Below are 18,975 nucleotides of genomic sequence, written 5' to 3'. Positions count from 1 at the left end.
GAAGAGAAGGTATCAAAGCTTGCCCAAATTTACAGAACATTCAAATACTCCGTGAGTGTTCTAGCGTTTCTTCCCATGAGAAAAGCTGAAGGTGATGACATACCTTTGTAAGGATATTCTATACATGCCAACCTCCACTCCCCGCCTCTCCCTGCACCTGGATCCAGTGTTCCATCTCTGACTCACTATGCTCAAGTCTCCCGATTTCAGGACTCTACCACATTGAGATTGATAACAAACATAATAGACTGACATCACCCACAGAATTGGAGTGATGGGTCGCCACAAATATACAGCAAGGCCATAAGACAGCCCCTCCTTCACAAATGGCATGGCAGTAACCCAGCTAGATGTGCAAATACCCAAAAAGTCCAAGACTGTGTGTCTTTGTTTTGCTCCCCCAAAAAGCAAAGGTGGACAAGGGAGAGGGGTGCATAGCCCCTGTGTGAAAACCAAATTCCGTACAAAGAAGATCATCCAGGGAAAAGAAAAGTGAATTCAAGAGCAATCCAGAAGACACTTCCCCTTGAAACCACAATGGAGCAAGGCAGGCAGCTACGGACATTTATAGTTGGTGAACATTCTGCATCTCCACAGGAACAGAGGATGGCAGCAGACGTGCCAATGCCTGGCAGTGCACAGTGCCAGAGAAAAAGCTCCACCCACCAGGCTGAGGAGGTGACAGGCAATCCAAAGGAGAGACAGGTGTTCTTATAAATGCTTTATAATGTAAAAGCCGATTGGAAATCACAAAGGAGCAGCCGTCATTACACTGAGGCAATTCTTGTCTTCTTTCCCTACCCAAGGTTATGAGCATCAGATCATTTCTCAAAAACAGGAGACAACTGCCCCAGGAAAAATTTGCAGGTTTACATTATAAAGAGCTCTTGTACATGGTGTAAGCAGCTACTGATCTATATATCTAGCACTACTATGTAGGGCAACATATATGTTTGCTGCAAACATACATGAAGGCATGTGGGCCTTCTGTGTTGGAATTTTGAGTGTCTAAACCAATGGAGAGAATGCTTTCTATTGAGAATTCAGCTGCTCCCCAGTGCCAAAAGATAGATTCCCCTTCTTAGAGATGGCCATAGCTGTAAAGGAGCCAGTTGCCAGTCACTGAGGAAGCCATCTGGGCCTGCAAGACACTGGGGACAGAACCCTGGGCATTGTCTGGGTTGGTGGGAGGGAGAGGATGTGGTGGTGACAGTGTCAGGCTGACAGCTCTGCAGACTGAAGTTCTGTTTAGCCACAGAACAGGCACAGCCTACGCAGTGACAATGCAAGCTCCCCCACATTGCCCTGTGGATGGGTCCCAACACTGACCAAGAAGGACCACCAATGTGGGTGAGAGCAATGTAGTCACCAGGTGCCATTCAATCAATCTTTGTCCTTTCTGTTGAGGCTGAAAAATAGGGGGTTGGTTAGTGCTAACTGTGGTGGTGGTTTTCGTGATGCAGACACTTGTTCACTGGGAAACGGACTGAGAAGCCACCAACAGCCAGCAGATGGTAAGAACTTCCAGTAACTACTAGTTGGGCTGGATCTGAATGGTGACCGAGACATGAAAGGCTCCATTACCCTACTACGTATCCCTTGAGCTGTGCATCCTATCCTTAATTGCCGGTATTCCCAGTACAAGCTGCTGTTCATAAGGGCAGAGTCACAGCCAGAACAGTCGATCAAATGGGGATGAGTTCAATCTTCATGAGAGAGAGAACCCGGACAGGAGGCAGGAAGACCTGTATTTTCTACTCAGCTGGTAGAGCTGCTAGACAGCTCCTGTGGCATAGCTGACTCTAAATCACCCGAAGATTATCCAAGGAGTCAGTTATATCTCTGCCTAGCAGAATACCTGCTCAGTCACCTGGCAGCCTGGCTCAATCCTCAAGATATGGCACCAGGTAGGTCCTAGAGGGCTGACCTCATTCCCCCGCTTCACTTTCTGGTTGGGTCCCCAGTGCATGAGCTAACCTGGCTAGATGCAGAGCCAGCTGAATTCTCCAGGGCTCTTGGCGAAGACAGCTGTGACTGAAAGGACCAGAGAGTGTGAGAGAGAGAAAGAGCGAGAGCAAGTGCATGAGCTCAGTGAGAGAGAGAGGGAGCAAGAATGAGCAGGTGTATGTGCCAGGGGGAGCGGGAAAAGTGACACACAGAAAGGGGAGTGATGGATTATGGCCCATAATCCATCGAGTGACCTCAGGTCTCAGGACCCGAGGCCCCCTGCAGAGTACCTGAGCTGTGGACAAACAGAGGGCTTCGCTCTCCACGACTGTCAGTCCCTCCCCTTCCACCAGCACTAAAGCCACGAGCGCATGTTTCAAAGGCACAAAGAAAGAACAACAATATGACAAACTCACAGCATGCTGGCACACAGGGCCCTGCTCTCCACTCCTTCCCTTCTCAGGAGGTACCCGAGCACTGAGCAGACACCGCTCAGCAGGATCACTGGCCCTCAAGATGTCCTTCTCTGAAATTCTATTCAGCTTCTTATACTGTGGCCATCACCATGGACTCAGAGCCCCTAGGATCTCCGCCACCATCCTTCCCATGGAAGTACAGACCAGCCCCTTGCTGAGCTGACACCGTATGTCCAGTGATGAAAGTAAGGCGGTATGGGCTGGTAAGGCATACCGGTAAAAAGTGGCTGCCGGTACCGGTCCCTGCCGCCTTACTTTAAAATGCTGCCGTGGCAGCACTTTAATGTTGCTGCTGCTTTTGTGCCCCTGCAGGGTCCTTAGTGGCAGGGATGCCGATGGAGGAGTGCAAAAGGGGCAGCGATGTTAAAGCGCTGCCACGGCAAAGACCCTGCTTAAAGTGCTGTCACGGCAGCGCTTTATCATCTCTGCCCCTTTTGTCTCCCCCAGCCCTGCCCCATCCACCGAGGCCCTGCCCCTTCCAAGGCGGCAGCGGTGGTGGGAGAAGCCAGTAAGTTTTCAGTTTTACTTTCACCCATGGTCATGTCCTCACTCAATGGGATGGAGGGGGCTGGGCAAACAGGCAGAAATTAATTCTAACCCCAAATATCTCCTTTGGAAACAGAAGGAAAAAAGGCAGATCCTCACTGACTTGGGTGAGGACCTGATGAGGTCAGCATGAGGAGCAGGTATGCTCCTTTTCTCTGTCCCCATCACAACGCACAGAATAAGCAGGGCAGTGCCATCCTGGCGTTGTAGTGCCATTGCCTTGGTAGCAGTCTAGGTTGAAACCACTTGGCTTCTGAGCATTCAGGAAGGTCAGCATGTCAGGTTCTTCCCCATCCATTCTGTGTGCTAAGTGAAAAGTATCTCTCCTGCTCTGAATGGCTTTTAAATGGCAAGCCAGTCCTCAAGCCATACCTCTCTGAGATTGAGAAACTGCATGCCACAAGCCTGCGCCTCAAAATGGAGAATGCCGATCAAGACGAAGCTAAGGAACTGCAGAATTTTCTGCCCCTTGGGACTGGCCTGTCCCTGCTGGCTAATGTACCGCTCCCAGGATGTCCCTGATAATACAACTGTGACACAGAGGACAAAAAGGTTAAAACAGCCAGTTGTGCTGCTATCTTTAATGAGGAGTACAGGCCTGTAGCATTTTCTGAGGGAAATGCCCCCCTTCCACCAGGAGGCGTGTGATGGGAACTGGCCCGTGGATGTCATCACTGCATGGGAATAAGTGTTTGTTTACTAGTACCAGCTCTGCCTCATACTGTACTTGTGTCACCTCTGTCTACCCTAGGTATAATTAGCAGGTGCCTAACTCCATCTCTGCCACCCCTGCTCTCCTTCCTTCTTCCCCCCTCGTCTCCTCCTTTCTTTCATGTCAGTGGCTGATGTCCCTGGCTGACGTCCCCACCAACGCTGGGAGGCTGGGCCAGCCTGGTAGGACTCTGTCTCTGCAGTGTGACTGTGGACTGCCAAAGGAATGGGAGGTATTCAGAAAGTGAAGGAGATCGAAGAAGGAATGGATTCACAAGAGAAACCCAGCTGGTTCTTGCCATCCTAAGCTCGCCCTGCCAAGACCGGCTCGACACAACACCCTGAGAAAGCAGGGTAAAATGGGAGACAGCCACTTACGCCAAGGCAAAAGCCACCAGTGCCCCAACTACCACGATGAAATCCAGGATGTTCCAGAGGTCTCGGAAGTAAGAGCCGTCCTGAAGGATCAAGCCCTGGTCTATCATCTGCAGGGAAAGGATGAAAACACAGGCAGTAAATACCTCATGTAGCAACATCAAGTAAAAACCACGGGGGGCTGATTTGCAGGGTTGCTGAGTGCCCCACTGGTCCCATTGACTTCAGGGAGCATCGTGGTTGACCAGCCCTTGGACTCTGCTGCCTTTGTCTTGTTGGGATCCACTCAGGTCAGGATTTGCAGGTTTTATAAAGGGTTTTTTTAAATCCAAATTTAAGACAGAACTAACCCCATGCTCTGATTTCACATTCTGCTCACAGCAATGCTCAGACAATTTCCACCCACAAGGAAGTCACAGTAAATTGAGATTGTGCCAACAGCCGCCCTCTCCCGCCACCCCTTCCCCCATTCCACCTGACCTTCCCAGGCTCACTTGGCACTAAGGGAGAGATAGTTCAAGGCTAAGCTCCGCTGCCTGGAGTACCCTCACCTTCAACGGTGCTGCACAGCCTGCAGTTCAGCACACCAGGCAGTGATAGGGCAAGGCATAGCAATGGATCTAGGTGGCTCTAGGGGTTAAAGTGACAGCCACCCTCATTTACTTTCTTCTGACCAAATATGTTGTGCAGAATTTTGTACAGGTAGAGCAGCGGCCCTTGGGACCGCCCTGGCAGCCTCTCCGCTTACCAGCAGGTGGCAGCACTAAGGAAACAGCTGTAATTTAAGGGGACCCTGTTGGGAAAGCAATACACACCCGTCCTCCCGCTCCCCTCTCCAGCACACTATGCTGGCTTTCGGGAGCTCCTCTTAGTGATTCTCTTACCTTTATAATCATTTCAAAGGTGAAGACACCCGTGAAAACGTAGTCAAAATACCTCAGGACCTGTGAAGACAGAGCAGAGGCAGTGGGTGTTTGGGAGGAACACCCCCTCAGCTGGCAGCTGTACAGTGTTCACGTGCACGGGGCTGCACGCTGGGAGGCTCACTCGTGCACCCTCCTATGGACCCACACTAACTCCTCCACCGCTGAAGATCAAAAGCAGGGCCTACATTCTTGTCCTGGAGCCAAGCTAGGAAAGAGCCTATTACCCGGGCACAGCCGGAAACTTAATTCAGGTATCCCATGAAAACTTCCTGTCCATTCATCAAGCCGCTACCTATGCTATAAAATCTTGGGTACCTTTGTATCTCAGCCAGGAGGAGCTGAAGGCCTCTCTGCAGAGACTTCTGGCTGGGATGCCCAATTCCCATCCCTGCTTAGGTAAAGCCCTCTGTTCCACTAGCATTGTTGCCTCCCCCGCTAATGTACCCTGACAAAGCTAACCAATTGTGGTCATTGGGTCTAGAAATCATTCAGTGCTGGGGGCAGCTGAAAAGGATTTCCAGCAGCCTGTGCAGTAGCAAACGCTGGTTTGATTTTTAACTCAGACCAGTGTGACAGGAATTCAAATCCTCCATGTCCATGCAGCGCAGTGAGAAATAACTGGAGGCACGCTCATCCTTCCCATTCCCCGCTTCCATTCCCTTCTGGCCCTGCTCTGCTCCCCCACTTCACTCTGCCTCCCATTAATCTACCCTCGCTGCCCACTCCATCACTCCCTGCTGCTCCTAATGCTGCACTGACTTCAGACTCCTTCCTCTTCTCTGCCATGGAGTCTTCTGCAGACTGTCCCTTCTTCTTTTAAAGGGGCAGCATCCTCTGCCACTCTGCTAGCTGGGGGTGAAATTCACTCCTGTGCTGGGCCAGCACCAGACACGCGTCCTCTTACATCCAACTGAGGCCCCCCAAAGATGACATAGATCCTGCACAGCATTTGGGCTGCCACTCTGCACAGGGATGAATTTTTGCCTGCATGAACATCAGTAGAAAGGGGACAGTTTGACTACTGTGACATGGTATCCTGGGGACAGTGACTGACAGGCCCACCTGAGCTGAGACTTGCTAATTCCATCTTCCTGACTCAATTTACTTGTCCAGTCTGTGTCACCAACAACAGAGACAAGTAAGAATTTGCCATCCCAGCTTGATAAATTCCAACTCTGGTTCTGCCCCATGCAGCACAAATGGCTGGTTTCAGGTAGGCTCTCCTAGAAGGGCCCCTCCAGGCATGATGGCCATTCTAAGTGGCTTACAAAGTAACTGAGGCTGGTCTGTGCTTTCATCCCCTGCTCAGTTTGTCAATGCATCCAGGCTGCTTAAGTGCAGGTGAGATCTGATCAACAGCTTGTCCTCCAGTGACTGATGGATGTAACACACCCATTACATTGCGACCAAGGAACGGCTACAATAAAACTGGAACAAAATGTGATTTCTCATTCGACAACTAAGCCCCCATTCAATTTTCCTTGGACAAATCAACACAAAACCTTTTCCCAGCCTCACTCATGCTGAGTGACGTGATGTGATAAGATGAGACCGGCATCACAGCAATGGCCGTCTGTCCTGCCCCCTCTCTTTCTTGTGAGCCCTGTCAAACCACCGGCTTCTGCTCATGCTGTTCCTGTGACCATCTCGCTGCACACCCCCTCATTCAGTCTCCTTTCCTTTAATCTTGACATCCCCCAGCCCAACTCCAGCTATGTCTTCACTGCTAAGAAAAGGTGCAGTTTACTGCAGGAAAGTCATGTGCACTAGCTACCTTGCTGTGCTTCCTACTGGAGAGACCTACAGATACACGAGGCAAGGTCAGTTACAGGCAAAGGTATAACACCAACCTTACCTTGCTATGTCATGGGGAAAATTACAGGTGCTTTGTCTCCCCCAGGATTTCATGGTGGGATAACGATCACGTGTTAGTTATCTCGCTATATAAAACCTCACCTCTTGGGCAGTCTCAGTTCATCTGTCCATCACATCGGACAAGTACCACCAGCCTGCCTCAACCACCCTATTTCCTTCTCTGGCCTGACACCATATCCTCTCCCATCAAACACATGCCCTTCCTGACCCTTGGTACCCAGATGTATCTTTCCCTCCCAGCTGAGTCTGCCCCCCCCCCAACATATTCCTAGACTTCAGATCTCCCTCTCGCTAACTGCACACTAAAGAATGCCAGTGTTTGGAAATGATAGTTGCTCTGAGGGTTTGCAGTTCTGTACTTGACGCTGAGGCAGGATCGAGGGTGTCATGTGGATAGGTACATGCAGTAGCAAAGAGGATGCTGGGGAATATATCCCAGCATGCCATCTGCTACCAGTCTACAAAGGAGCAAGACAAGTTAGCAAGTACAATTGTTCTTCCTCTTCTTCCCACTTTGGTCTATGCACATCTGATGTACTGAGCAGGAAGAAGTGGGGAGATCAGTAAGAAAGTGTGCAATCACTTTATTCCTGTCAGAGTTGGTCAGGACAGGGTCCTCTGCTGCCAGGGCAATGCTGCTCGCGGCAATCACCAGGAGGATGCACATCTCGAAGTAGCGCAGGTTCACGATGTAATGGCAGGCTCTCCGCACTCTGCAGGAGATACAGTTCAGAGCAATCACTAGCTGTGTGTCTACATTACCCAGGCCTTAGACAAGGCTACACACAAAAAAACTGCATTAAACGGTTGCTGGTTCAGTTGCACTCAGAATTAGGAAATGACAATTTTGTGGTTGCCTGTGCAACCTTAATTTGTCCCCCTGTGCATTGAATCAGGCAGAGATCTTGTGGGGGAAAAAACAGTCAATGAAAATGTAATTAAAGCTCACAATGCACATGCCCAAGGGAGCTGAATGGCGAATGAATGGAATGGAGCCAGGCATTGTAGGATCTGGGCAGCTGGAGTCACAAGGAATCCATGCACCTGCAGGGGCTGAGCTCTACCCCTATATGGCTTCAGAGGTAGCAAGCATCAGGCTGCTCATGCATCTCCCAGCCCTGTTGTGTTGCTGAAGCCACTGGACATCTGGGGGTGCTGTGGTAGCTGAGCAGATGGCTGGGAAAGCCTGGGCCAGAATTGCTCCTGCCCCCCTGGAGCTGAGGAAGCAGCAGCAAATACAAGAAATTGGTTGGGTGCAAGTAGGAGGCCCTGATGCTGACTCAGGCTTCCCCAGCTCCTCCAGAGACCCAACTGGCTGGTGGTAAAAACCTACAAGGCCCTGCCCCATCAGATCCTTCCCTTCTCCAGGGCTCAGCTATTCCGGTAAAAAGACCAAAGAATATCTCACGGGTTTGTCGTGCTGAAGATAAACATGGAGCTATGAGGCACCATCGCTTTGCCCGTCTCTGAGCTTTTCTCCTTCTTCCGTTTCTTCTTCTCTTTCCCCTCATCCTCTTTTGTCTCTGCCTCCTTTAAGGGGCTGGCTTCTCCATCCGTCTTGTTGCTAACTGCAAAGAAATCAATCCTTTTACTGACCCAGCAGGCTAACAGCTGCATGACACATTTACCCTAGATGAAAGTACAGGACATTTTCATAGGAGATGGGCTGACCATATCAACAGCTACTATGAGCTTTGACCGAAGAGCCTAGTGGTGGGTTATCCACAAGGAACTGGCAACTGGTTGATGGCTTCTCTGCCTGGAATAAACTGTTATTCCCAAAATTAGCTCCCTTGCACAAGCACTTTCAAGAGAGTATTGCACACCGAGGCTGCTGTAAAACTTCATGCTCCTCAGTCATTGCTCTGGCTGCTGCCCTGTGAGTGCAACAACAAAAAGAATGATGCACATTACTCAGCCACCTAAGAATGTCATTTCTCCACAGTGAGAGGGATGGTGAACAGCAAGATTGCTGTTTTACATTCCCACATGCAAGTTCTGCTGTTAGCGACAGATGAAAAGGAAAGGACAGACACAGACTGTCAAGCAGAGACAGAGACAAGGGGCTCTAACGAGGCACATTTTTGTGGTGATGTTTAATTAATAACCCAATTTAAAATCTCTCACCTTGAAGGTGAGGGGAAATGTTCCTCTCGTTTTTAGGGTTTGATTGACAGGCAATCAGAGTGGGATGGGTTCATTGTACATAAAGTTTAATGTAGTGTTTCGCATAGGCCTTGGCAATAGGGAAGGAGACAGGGAATGAGGGAGTAGGGAGAAGGAGACAGGATGGAGATGAGAAAGGGGGAAGGAGAGAAAAGGGGAAAGAAGTCATATGAGTGAAGATGGATGGGAAAGAGGGAAGGGACTGAAAGAGACAGTAGGAAGGAGAAATGGAGAGGGGAAAAAAGACAAGGCACAGCACAAGAGAAAGTGGGCAACTAACAAACCCTGTACAGCAAGCCACGACTGTGAGACACACCCACACCGTTCAGGAGTCAAGGGCAGAATCCAGGGCTGAGTTACACATTTGAGCACAGCACACGCCCAAAGGGGAGGTGCTATGTTCTGCCTGAGGGCTGGAGGGTTTGTCCTGAGCAATATGCATCAGGCTGTTCCGCCCTTATGGCACAGACCTGGCTTTTTTTCTAGCACAGCTCTTGCGGGAGGAGTTTTCCTGTGGGCTCAAAGCATGGCTGAGAGACTCCTCTTGCATTTCTGTAGTTAGTGGAAAGAAGGCCTTCCCCACCCTGGGAATCTGCCCCAGTTACAATCTCCAGGCTAGCTGTACTAATGCAAACCCCTCACGTAGAAAGGAAAAATCGTGTTTCGCTCCAGTGCCGTTTTTTGTCTGCTTAGTTGTGTCTATTACAGCAATGCCTGAGGCTCCATTGTGCTAGGTCAGGGGTGGGCAAACTCTTTGGCCCGAGGGCCACATCTGGGAATAGAAATTGTATGGCGGACCATGAATGCTCAGAAAATTGGGATTGGGGGCTCTGGCTGGGTGTGCGGGATCTGGGGTGGGGCCAGAAATGAGGAGTTCAGGCTGTGGCAGGGGGCTCTGGACTGGGGCATGGGAGAGAGGGGGAGGGCTCTGGCTGGGGATGTGGGCTCTAGGGTGGGGCTGCGGATGAGTGGTTTGAGATGCAGGAGTATGCTCTGGGCTGGGACCAAGGGGTTCGGAGGGTGGGGCAGGGGTTTGGGGCATGGGGGGGTGAGGGCTCCGACTGGGGGTGTGGGCTCTGGGGTGGGGCTCAGGATGAGGGGTTTGGGGTGCAGGAGGTGCTCCAGGCTGGGACTGAGGGGTCTGGAGGATAGGAGGGGGATCAGGGCTGGGGCAGGGGGTTGGAGCGCGGTGGGAGGCTTAGGGGTGCAGGCTTTGGGCGGCGCTTACCACAAGCAGCTCCCAGAAGCAGCAGCATGTCCCTTCTCCAGCTCCTACACAGAGAAACGGCCAGGTGGCTCTGCACGCTGCCCCATCTGCAGGCACCGCCCCTTCAGCTCCCATTGACTGCGGCCAATGGGCAATGCAGGGGCAGTGCTTGGGGCAGGGTCAGCGTGTGGTGCACCGGAGCAGGGCAAGCCCCAGACCGCTCTCCCCAGCGGAAACTTGAGGGCTGGATTAAACCAGCTAGAAGGCCAGATCCGGCCCATAGGCCGTAGTTTGCCCACCCCTGTGCTAGGCACTGTACAAACACAGAGTGGTAGACAGCCCCACCGGGAAGAGCTAGCAGTTGAACTAGACCAGACCCAGGGTGGGAGAAGGGCTCTAACACACAAGCAGAGTGAACAATGGTATGGTAGCAAGTGTCATGTTAGTTCCATAATTTTGTTTTAGGGGTGGTGTGTTTCGTTAGGAGGGGAATCGGCTAACTGGCAAGAAAAGGGAAAGAGGTGAGAAGGACAGAGCAGGGGAGAAGATATGAAGGGCAGGTGTGGAGTGAAGCTCTGGTGACAAGATGTGGGTATTTCTATGCTCCAGAAGACACACCCACACTAGCGCTGAGCCAGCTAGCACGCTAAAAACAGAAGCGCAGCTGTGGTGGCCCAACCAGCAGGACAGATGATCCTGTTCAAGACACTAACTACGTACTTGGGTTGACTAGCCCCGTCCTGCCACTCAGGCCACTCCCAGCTGTGCTTCTCTTCTAGCTCACTGACTCAATTGGCACTAGTGCAGGTACGTCTCCTCGAGCAGGAGCAGTCACCTCCCAGCTCCAGCGCAGACATACTTTACGAGGAAGGCAGGGTGGGAGCACACAGCCGGTCAGCAGGGCAGGGGAAGGGTGAGAACAGGTTTGAGTCTTTTGACTGGAATAGCTGAAGGTCTCTGCTTTGGCTGCTCCTGCTCCTGATGGCTGGAGTCTCTGGCTGGTTGCTCTCTGCAGTTTTCCCCCAAGGCCCCAGTGGAGTGTATGCGGGGGGTGGGGGAGACATGCCCTGCATGTTTCCTACTGTGTGTGGGGGTGGGGGGCAGGGTTCAAGCAGGGATAAACTGCCCTGGATCAAATGACAGTTTAAAGTGTTTTGGGCAGGCTACACTAGGGAGGTGCGTTAGTGCCCCTGTACTGGGCCCTGGCTACTAATGGCAGAGATCCTCAGTGGAGACGTGGCCTAACCATGAAGCAATGGATGTGAACATGACGAATCAGAGCTGCAAGTGCCATTATTCTTTGAGGCAGCCTAGCAACCACCCAGACACAGAAAAACCCTGGTGTTGGCTTTCTACATGTGGTAGCAACAGTGGGGGAGCTAGTGTCATCTAAGCCCATCCAGAGCATCCTCCAGGACTTAGGTCCAACTTGCCACACAGGACATGGGGCCTTGGCTATGAATTCAGGGTGTGAGGGATGATGGGGTGGGGGTGGATGGTTGACAGTCCTGGGGTTGCGTGAATGCTGGAGGATCCTCTGGGGAATCCACAGTGTTCCCAGCAGCCCTCTGGGGCCACTGTGAAGGAAGGCAGATCAGAGAGAGGCGAACAGCAAAAGAGACAGGTCCTCACTCTGTACCACAGTGGAGTCTTGGACATCAATCATGATGGCGGTGCTCTCAGTGGCTTTCTCCGTGTTGGCCGTGACGGAGGACAGCTCGGGTTCGCTCCTGCTGACGGTTCTGCTCATCTCCATCTGCAAGCTGCCCAGCAGGGCTTGGTCACTGGTGTCCAGGCCGCTGCAATCTTGCTCTGTCAAACTAGTGTTCTTCTCCTCGTTGAGCTCATGGGGGACTTTGAGGGGGCTCACTTCCTGCATAGCCCCATCAAAGGCAGCATCACAGGCTGGGATTTCATTGGTTCTACAGGAAGAAAGGAGGAAGGCAAGGGAAGAGAGAAGGACAGATGGGATGGGGTGGAAAGAGGTGGGATGTGGGGACAACAGAAGTGAAGATGACAGAGGGGAGTAGGGGGAGGAAATGGAGAAGACAGAAAGCAGAGAATAATAAGGGAGAAATGGAGGTAAAGATAAAACAGGGAGAAAGAGAGAGAGAAATGAAACCATGTGTACTTTTGGAATGACTGTTCTTGCAACGTTAGAAAGACTTCAGTTGGAATATAGTGAACGCTGGCTACAGTGCCCAACCTCCAAAAAGCAATCCCCTATCTTAAGCAACCCTTTTAATGTATTCTTAAAGTTTTGTGTGCAATATTATTTGGTTAAAGATCAGCCTCTGCTAAGCAACCAAGTTTTCACTGGTCTCCTGCATGGCTGGTTAAAATGGATTTCCCAGTATTTCATCAGTAAAGGGGGATATGAGGCACTTCTGGAAATAATGACTATTATATTAGTTTTATATTCATATTTTTGGCAGCTGTTGGATTTGTCTCTTGTGTGCATTGAACATTTCCCAGTAAGTTCCTCTGGCTACAGCGACACCAGTTGACGAAGGCAAAAATAAAAATTCTATAGCGTTTTTCATCCACCGCTGCTCTCCAAGTGCTTTAACGTCCTATTGCTGGAGACTCCTCTTTCCTAAGGCAAGGGCTGCCCTGTGTTCCTAAAACCCCATGCCAGCAGAGAAGACCAGAACAGCTGGGATTGCAACAAGCTGCTGTGGGGCTGGGAGGACCAGCAGATCCTTTCCTGCCTTTGCTGATCTCCAGTCTCGAGGATGGGGAGAGAAATGATCTCCCTGTGGGATATGCAGGAGGCCCTGGAGAGCACAGGTGGGAACATCTGAATAGGCTGTTGTATTCGATTAAATTTAATGGATTCAGCATAGCAGCCATAACACAAACGTTACGTTTCATGTTGGACCTTCTAGGGAGATGGGGGGAGGCTCCCAATTAAATCAGGAGCCACGAGATTTGCTGTCCCTGATCCTGATCTGAAAATATTTCTCTTATGCCAGAAACTAGACACAGACCTGGACAGAGCTTTATCACCTTGGGAGGAGACAGGGAGACTTCCCAGACCCTGGAGAAATGAGGATTACAGACCAAAGCAGTGCCTTTTTTAAAAGCCAGCAGATGATGGTATTCTACATGATGGTTTACAGAAAGTTTACTACTGCACCTCAGGTGACTACTACGGCACTGTCTGGAACACTGTTCTGAGCACCGCTTCCTGTCCTGTGGAGGGCGCTATTGACCAGGATCAAGGGACAGACTGATTCCTCAGGACAGACTGGCTGGGGAAAAAGAAGCAAAGCAAAAATGGACTAAAGGCTGCCCAAGGCTGGATGACAGATGAAAGGAAGGGCTCATGCCTGGAGATGCAGGACCATCAAGAGATTAGCCCACCCACACTGCCCTCCCACCCCCAGATGCCAGGTTTGCCATTTCTCCACAAGAAGGAGCCACGGATCATGGCCGTCAGGGATGGGGCGCCCTTTACCTGTTCAGCTCCTCGCCTGCCAGTGGCTCCTCCTGATTCGTGTCCTCCTTCCCCCCTTCATTTCTGGCCTGCTCTCCTTCCGTGGGATTGGCTTCCTCCAGGCCAGCCTCTTGGCTGGCTGACCTGCTCTCCAGGGCCCCAGATGGCTCCTTCCCCTCAGTTCTCACTCTCCGGTGCCGGCTGCGCCTCTGGCTCTGCCTCAACCGTGCTCGGTCTTCAATCCCTGCGCCTCCCCCTCCCCCTCCTCTCCCTGCCCCATCCTGCTCAGTCAGATCACAGTTCCCGTGGCATGATTTCTGATGCCATTGTTCCCTGTCTCTCTTGGCTCGAGGGGATGGGCTTTTCTGGTCCTCTTTGGTGCTTGGGCATGAGTTGGTGCCTGCGATGGGTTGGTCCAGGCATTCCACCTGCTGGTGCTCTGTGCTGCCTCCATGACCCTCTTCACCCTTCTCCAAGGTTACATTTTCCCCAGGAATTTTCCTCCTGAATATGCTGGCATGAGGGTTAATCAAGGGAGGGGCATCCTTGTTGAGGGCCTCCTGGCTGGACATCTGCATGTGCCTGCGGAGCTGACTGGTACGCTGCTCCCAGACCGACATGTGATGTCGCCTTCTCCTGTCCCTCCTGGGAAAGGAAAACAAAGGGGTTCAGGCCACCTCTGTGCTGTCAGAAACCCAAGAACCCACCCCTAGACATACAGCATGCACCTGGGCCCAGACATCGCCCTGCTTCTCGGGCGGTTGCTTCCCGCGCAGCGGGCGTGCAATGCTACCGCTCTGACTTGGGAGCGTTCTACACCCACTTGGCACTGGTGTCAACACCTACACAAGACACAGGGCTCTGGGAAATCAGGCCCAATGTATGGGAGAGCTCAGACATGCAGACACAGGCTCTGTACATCAAAAGACAGAACCCCACAGCTGGGGAGGCCCATACTCACAAACACGTGTGAACCTACGTATGCAACCACAAGACCATACACCTACAGACACAAGGGAACATGGGCGTGCAAGAGCCCACACACGCAACTACATGAACACTTGAACCTATGGGGCCAGTATGTGTGGAACAATGTACACAAAAATATGGATGTTACAATTGCAGATCTACTGAGGTAAACACGTCAGTACATTCAATTCGCCTAATGTACAAACGCACATGGCCACATATGCATGGGCTACTCTACGCGAAATCCACAGGCCGCTACATGTAAAATCATGGGCAGACCTGCACAAATGTTTGTTAGCAGTCTGCTGGTCTCATCTTGAGAACGCAGTCCATCCGCTGATGGGGACTGTGCTGTTTGGTTCATGCTGTTCAGGGTGACGTTGGTGCATAATAAGATCATTGCTATCCCAGATAATTCCTAGCAAAGTGCTCAGCTTTGTGTGTATCACCAAGACCTGGCTGGCTGATTCAGCTGCCCCTGCACTGACCCAGATTTCCCCCAGTTCGGGATGAGCTGAGAGAAGTCAGGGCAATAGTGGAGTCACGTTATTTGCAGCTGATCCAGAGGTAGGAGGTGCCCTGTTCAGAAATGGATTCGTCTTAGGCTATGTCTACCCAAGAGACCTTACAGCAGCACAGCTGTACTACTGCAGCTACGCCACTGTAAGATCTATTGTGTAGTTGCTCTATGCCGGCAGGAGAGAGCTCTCCCCTTGACACCTCCAACAAGCGGCGGTAGCTACGTCAGCAGGAGAAGCTCTCCCACCAACATAGCTCTGTGTGCACCACCAATTGTGCTGGCAAAACTTTTGTCACTCAGGGGGATGGTTTTTTCACACTCCTGAGCAACCTACACTGTGACGACATAAGTGCTGGTGTAGACATGGCCTCAATGGCATACATGTCCGAGGACAGAATGAAATTGGGATCACAATGAACAGGCTGCCATCGCAGATTTCCCATGCCTGCTGCCTGGGTATTTGTCTAGGTCAGTGTTGGAGTCACTGAGGCTTTGGAATTACACTATGGCCCCATAATCAGCGCTCTGGCATTTACACTGACACCCACATCAGGGCATCTCTTCCCTGTCAGAATGGTGCTGAGGGGCCTTAATGTAAATAAGAATCAGGCCTGTACTCGGGGCTCCTGTGGGGTCTCAGAGCTGCTATGAGTACTATTGAACTGGCCCCAGTGACTTCTGGCTCTGCACAGATAACTGGAGGTGAGGAGGATGAACTTCTGTGTCATGTTCTCATTATTGCTCCTTCCAGTTTGAAGTCAGAACCCTCCATGACTCCCACTGGGTCAGAGGATTTCTTTTACTGGACTGATGGACTTGGTTGGGTTTCACATTTCTCTAAGCAGAATACTGTGCAGCTAATGGCCCACTCCAGCAATGATCTGATAGGAAAGTATGATTGTTTGTCTATTAAACATTCTCTTTCCATAGATCTTCCTCACAAACCACAGTGTTATCTGAGTGGCTTGTGATGGATTAAATGTCAGAACGAGCCATCATCCCACTACCCGGATTCAAAAAAGAACTAGATAAATTCATGGAGGATAGGTCCAACAATGGCTATCAGCCAGGATGGGCAGGGATGGTGTCCTTAGCCTCTGTTTGCCAGAAGCTGGGAATGGGCGACAGGGAATGGATCACTTGATGATTATCAGTTCTGTTAATTCCCTCTGGGGCATCTGGCATTGGCCACTGTTGGAAGATAGGGCACGGGGCTAGATGGACCTTTGGTCTGACCCAGTATGGCCGTTCTTATGCTCTGTTCACTCCAAGGCAGACTGAGTCAAGCATTTTTTTGCTTCAAGGATTTCTTCATTTACTTCCTAGGGAGTGTAGATCAGATCTGGACTGAAAAGGACTCCCTCCACAGCAGCAGGGCAGCATCTGGAGAGGACAAATGCAGTATCTTCTCTGGCTGAATTTCAGCCTGTTTTACTAGGAGAGCTCTAATTGAGCCAACGCCCCTTGAGACGGATAAAATCTAGCCTGGGAATTTTGGGCCTACTATTGGATAACAGTATAAACACCTCCCTTGGGGAGGGCAGGATGTCAACCTACTCTAAATGAATATTCTCAGGGTCTAGCTCAGAAAACCTTCTTTTAATGTTGCCTGTCTCTAACCTTCCCCTGGTGGGGAAGGTCACTGGGAAAGGCGTTCCAAGGCAGGTGTGAGGTCCTTTGGAAACCTCAGATTTCCTTGACCCCCTTGAATCTGGCTTTTTACTGCGTGGCTGAGATACTGGTAGTCTTCCTGATAGTTGACCTGCCTCTAACAAAAGCTGACGGGCAGATGTCCATGTTGATTCTTTCTGATCTATCTTTCCCCCAACCTTTTAAAAAAAATAGACTTTTTTTTCTTACAAAAATAAGGGGAGAATAGGAAAAAAGACAAAAGAACAAAAGAGTAAAGGAATGGGAGGGAAAGGAAAGGAAAAGAAGGGAGAGACCAGGAGGGGAAAGGAAAGCAACATCTCAATTTCCATCTGCCAGGAATTAAACAACTGTTGCTAATTACATTTGCCTTTGTCACCTTGAGAACTCTGGTTCGGTGGTTCCATTCTTCCCTGATGAAGAGTTTCCAGAGGATAGTGCTGGGCAACTGCTCACTTACTCTCATGCATAGGATTCAGTTTTGTCACCCCTCCTGTTCAGTGTGGACATAAAGCCAGTGGGAGAGAGAGGGAGTGTGTTTGGACTCCATTGCCATCGACATGCAAATGACAAAGAGATGGAGGTCTTTGGCATCAGACCCAGACTGCACAGTCTCCTTGCTGACTCAGTGTGTAGCTGAAACAGGAGTTTGGATGAGAGTCCAGCCAAGATGTAGAGTGGTCGGGTAATGGAAGTCAAGTAAACAGTCTGCCTCTCTTGTGAAAAGGGAGCTCTTACAGAACTGGGAGCATGGTGCGATTTTATCCCATCCGCTTCTGGCTGAAACAATGGCAAACTTTTATCTTGGACATGAACTGCATCCCGGCGATCCAGACCTGTCACCTTCAGCTTGGACTGTTGCAATGTGGCCTCCCTGAGGCTATCTTCAAAGCTAGTGTTGAACCCAGCTGCCTGCTCACTGAGCAGTACAGGGAGCTATAGCCATAGGGAGCGTGCTACACCTGTTCTGCAACATCTGCACGAGCTGCCGCTTCCCTGCCAGGTGAATAAGGGTCTGATTTTACTGATCTACAATGCCCTGTGTTGTCGCGGACTTTACCCCTGAGGGCCCCCACACATACGCACAGATACCACTGCACTAGCTGAGATCAGCTTTTATTCACAGTCTTTCCATCTGAATGGCTGGAGGCAGGGCATTCTGAGTGGAGGGCTCTCACTTCTCATGCTTGCTTGTCTCCTGGTCTGACAGAGCCAGAGTCTCTTGGCCAACAGGGTGGCAGTAATGTTCATCTGCCTGCTTGGCTTAGTGCCTTGGCAGGGGAGGGCTAAATTCTGGGGGAGGAGGTTTGTACACGTACATTCTCATAGATGCACTCAGAGGGAGGGCTGATGGGTGCATTTTAAGGGATCAAATAAAACCTTTAAAATATCACAAATGTGCACACAAACAGACTTCAAAGGACAGATACGCCTACACAGGCACACAGACGCACACCAATAAACGCACACACAAGCAAGCACACGCATACGGCACAAACATATGCATGGGCAGACACACGCCAGCACACGCAAATAAACAGACACCAGCTCACATGTACCTACAGTATCCGTACACACACTGAAGTGCTAACCTACACAAGCACACACAGACACAAGCAAATGGCAGCACAAGAGAGCACACTTAGTTTAGACACACACAAACCCACACACACGCAGAAGCAGGAGAACACACAAATCATATGCCCAGAGGAGCAAACATAGGCTCCAAAATAGGTCATGCAGAGGCCTAAATTTAGCACACACAAAAATACATGTAACCACATATGCACATAGCCACGCACAACACACAACCATATGGCACACATACAGTTGGCTGCTGCGTGGCTCCCACATCGACATGTGGTGTCTCCTCCTTCTGTCCCTTCTGGGAAAGAAAAATGAATGGGTTCAATCCACTCAACCCTGCATGGACTTGCACACCGACAGTCACAAGCAGAGAAACACACGCACTCCTACACGTGTGCATAAAGTGACTTCAGGCATCCATCACTAGCATGCATGCGCACGTAACTGCACAGTGTGCGTATATATGTACAAATGGAAAGGGGGGCATCACACCCACAAACTTCTACATACACAGGTAGAGATCATGGAGAAACTACTTTTGCAAACAAATTATCCATCCACACACACACAAACAGATTTAT

The 18,975-nt window shown here is 50.7% G+C and overlaps 1 protein-coding gene across 1 annotated transcript in view; it reads right to left on the bottom strand.

Annotated features, from left to right (window-relative positions):
* Positions 1 to 18,975, bottom strand: part of CACNA1E (calcium voltage-gated channel subunit alpha1 E) — a 315,028-nt gene that overhangs the window by 59,953 nt on the left and 236,100 nt on the right. The window contains 7 exon segments of the mRNA XM_030572681.1: positions 4,059 to 4,165; positions 4,940 to 4,999; positions 7,440 to 7,569; positions 8,265 to 8,424; positions 11,862 to 12,151; positions 13,690 to 14,313; positions 18,636 to 18,692. Coding sequence (XP_030428541.1) covers positions 4,059 to 4,165; positions 4,940 to 4,999; positions 7,440 to 7,569; positions 8,265 to 8,424; positions 11,862 to 12,151; positions 13,690 to 14,313; positions 18,636 to 18,692 — 1,428 coding nt within the window.

This window comes from Gopherus evgoodei, chromosome 8 (genome assembly GCF_007399415.2).
Source record: "Gopherus evgoodei ecotype Sinaloan lineage chromosome 8, rGopEvg1_v1.p, whole genome shotgun sequence".
In the NCBI taxonomy this organism is placed as follows: Eukaryota; Metazoa; Chordata; order Testudines; family Testudinidae; genus Gopherus; species Gopherus evgoodei.
The sequence above is the reverse complement of the archived record's forward strand: the minus strand, read 5'-3'. Positions and strand labels throughout refer to the sequence as shown.